Source organism: Oryzias melastigma, linkage group LG21, assembly GCF_002922805.2.
Source record: "Oryzias melastigma strain HK-1 linkage group LG21, ASM292280v2, whole genome shotgun sequence".
Lineage (NCBI taxonomy): Eukaryota > Metazoa > Chordata > Actinopteri > Beloniformes > Adrianichthyidae > Oryzias > Oryzias melastigma.
The window spans coordinates 4736706-4737778 of record NC_050532.1 but is presented as its reverse complement, the minus strand read 5'-3'; the positions used below and the strand labels follow the sequence as shown (position 1 = coordinate 4737778).

Below are 1073 nucleotides of genomic sequence, written 5' to 3'. Positions count from 1 at the left end.
AAACAAGAGGGTCGATAAAACACAGTATCCGCCGTCCGGTCCACCCGTTAAAGCCGTCCCTCCCCAGCAGCGGCGGAGGGTGTTGTCTGGTGTTAAACGCAGTGATACATCGCGGGAGCCTATAACCTGCTGACGGACCCAGTGACGCCGTGCGGCCGCATCCGCGTAGGGCGCAACGCGACAATTCGCGGAGACATTTCAGTTTTTTTCTGCCTCGGTTATCGCCACAGCGGCTCGAACGTCGGTCCATCATGGAGACAAAGCCGGTCATCACCTGCCTTAAAACCCTCCTCATCGTCTACTCCTTCGTGTTTTGGGTACGTATCCTCCCGCGCGCCGCTTTTCCTTTTTTGCGTGTGTGTTTGTTGTTTTTCTATCAGTGCTGCGGACAATAACGGTCCGTCTCCATCCGCCGCCGTGTGTGTTTCTGTTTCGCATGATGAAAGGCTGCCAGCATCACCGACGGACTACATTTTTTTTTTACTTTCACTTAACAAAAACGATAAACCTCCATTTTTAAATCAACACACACACATAAACATGGAGGTCTGGCCGGTTAAATTACATAAGTGAGGTTAGGGTTACTCATATGTTGGAGCTGCTGGGCGTGAGCGCGTGCCCCACGCATCCTAGCATCATGGTTGTTGTCAGTTAGCGCGGTGCAGGATGTTAACATCACCGCAACGACTGATGGGAGCCGCGCTAGAGGCCTGCTCTGGATGCTCTGGCCGCATTTTGGAGCCGCTGTCGTGCGTGGTTAACGGGGGAGCCTCCGAGCTGGACATTAATGTGTGTTTTATTTGTGTTAAAGGCGACAGAATGGGTCTGGGCTGTCACAATGGGGTGCTGCATGGGGCCCCAAAATGTAAGGGAGGGGGCTATGGTTGTCTAGCCCAACAACAGCTGTTCACAACTGAAAAGCCTTTCTTTATTTTCTTGGTTTTATTCAATAGAAATCATATACTTTATTATCATTTATAAAGGCGTTTTAACATTTTCATTATACCACTATGGTGCTTTTATCCAAATTATTTTTTTTTACATTTTGGAGCAATGTGTATGGAGTCTCGAAA

At 48.9% G+C, this 1073-nt stretch overlaps 1 protein-coding gene across 1 annotated transcript in view; it reads left to right on the top strand.

Annotated features, from left to right (window-relative positions):
- The window catches only part of tspan7b (tetraspanin 7b), an 18577-nt gene continuing 17504 nt past the window's right edge, over positions 1 to 1073 (top strand). The window contains exon 1 of the mRNA XM_024286580.2: positions 1 to 317. Within this exon, the coding sequence (XP_024142348.1) occupies positions 252 to 317 (66 nt within the window). The 5' untranslated portion in view covers positions 1 to 251. The remainder of the gene's footprint in view (positions 318 to 1073) is intronic.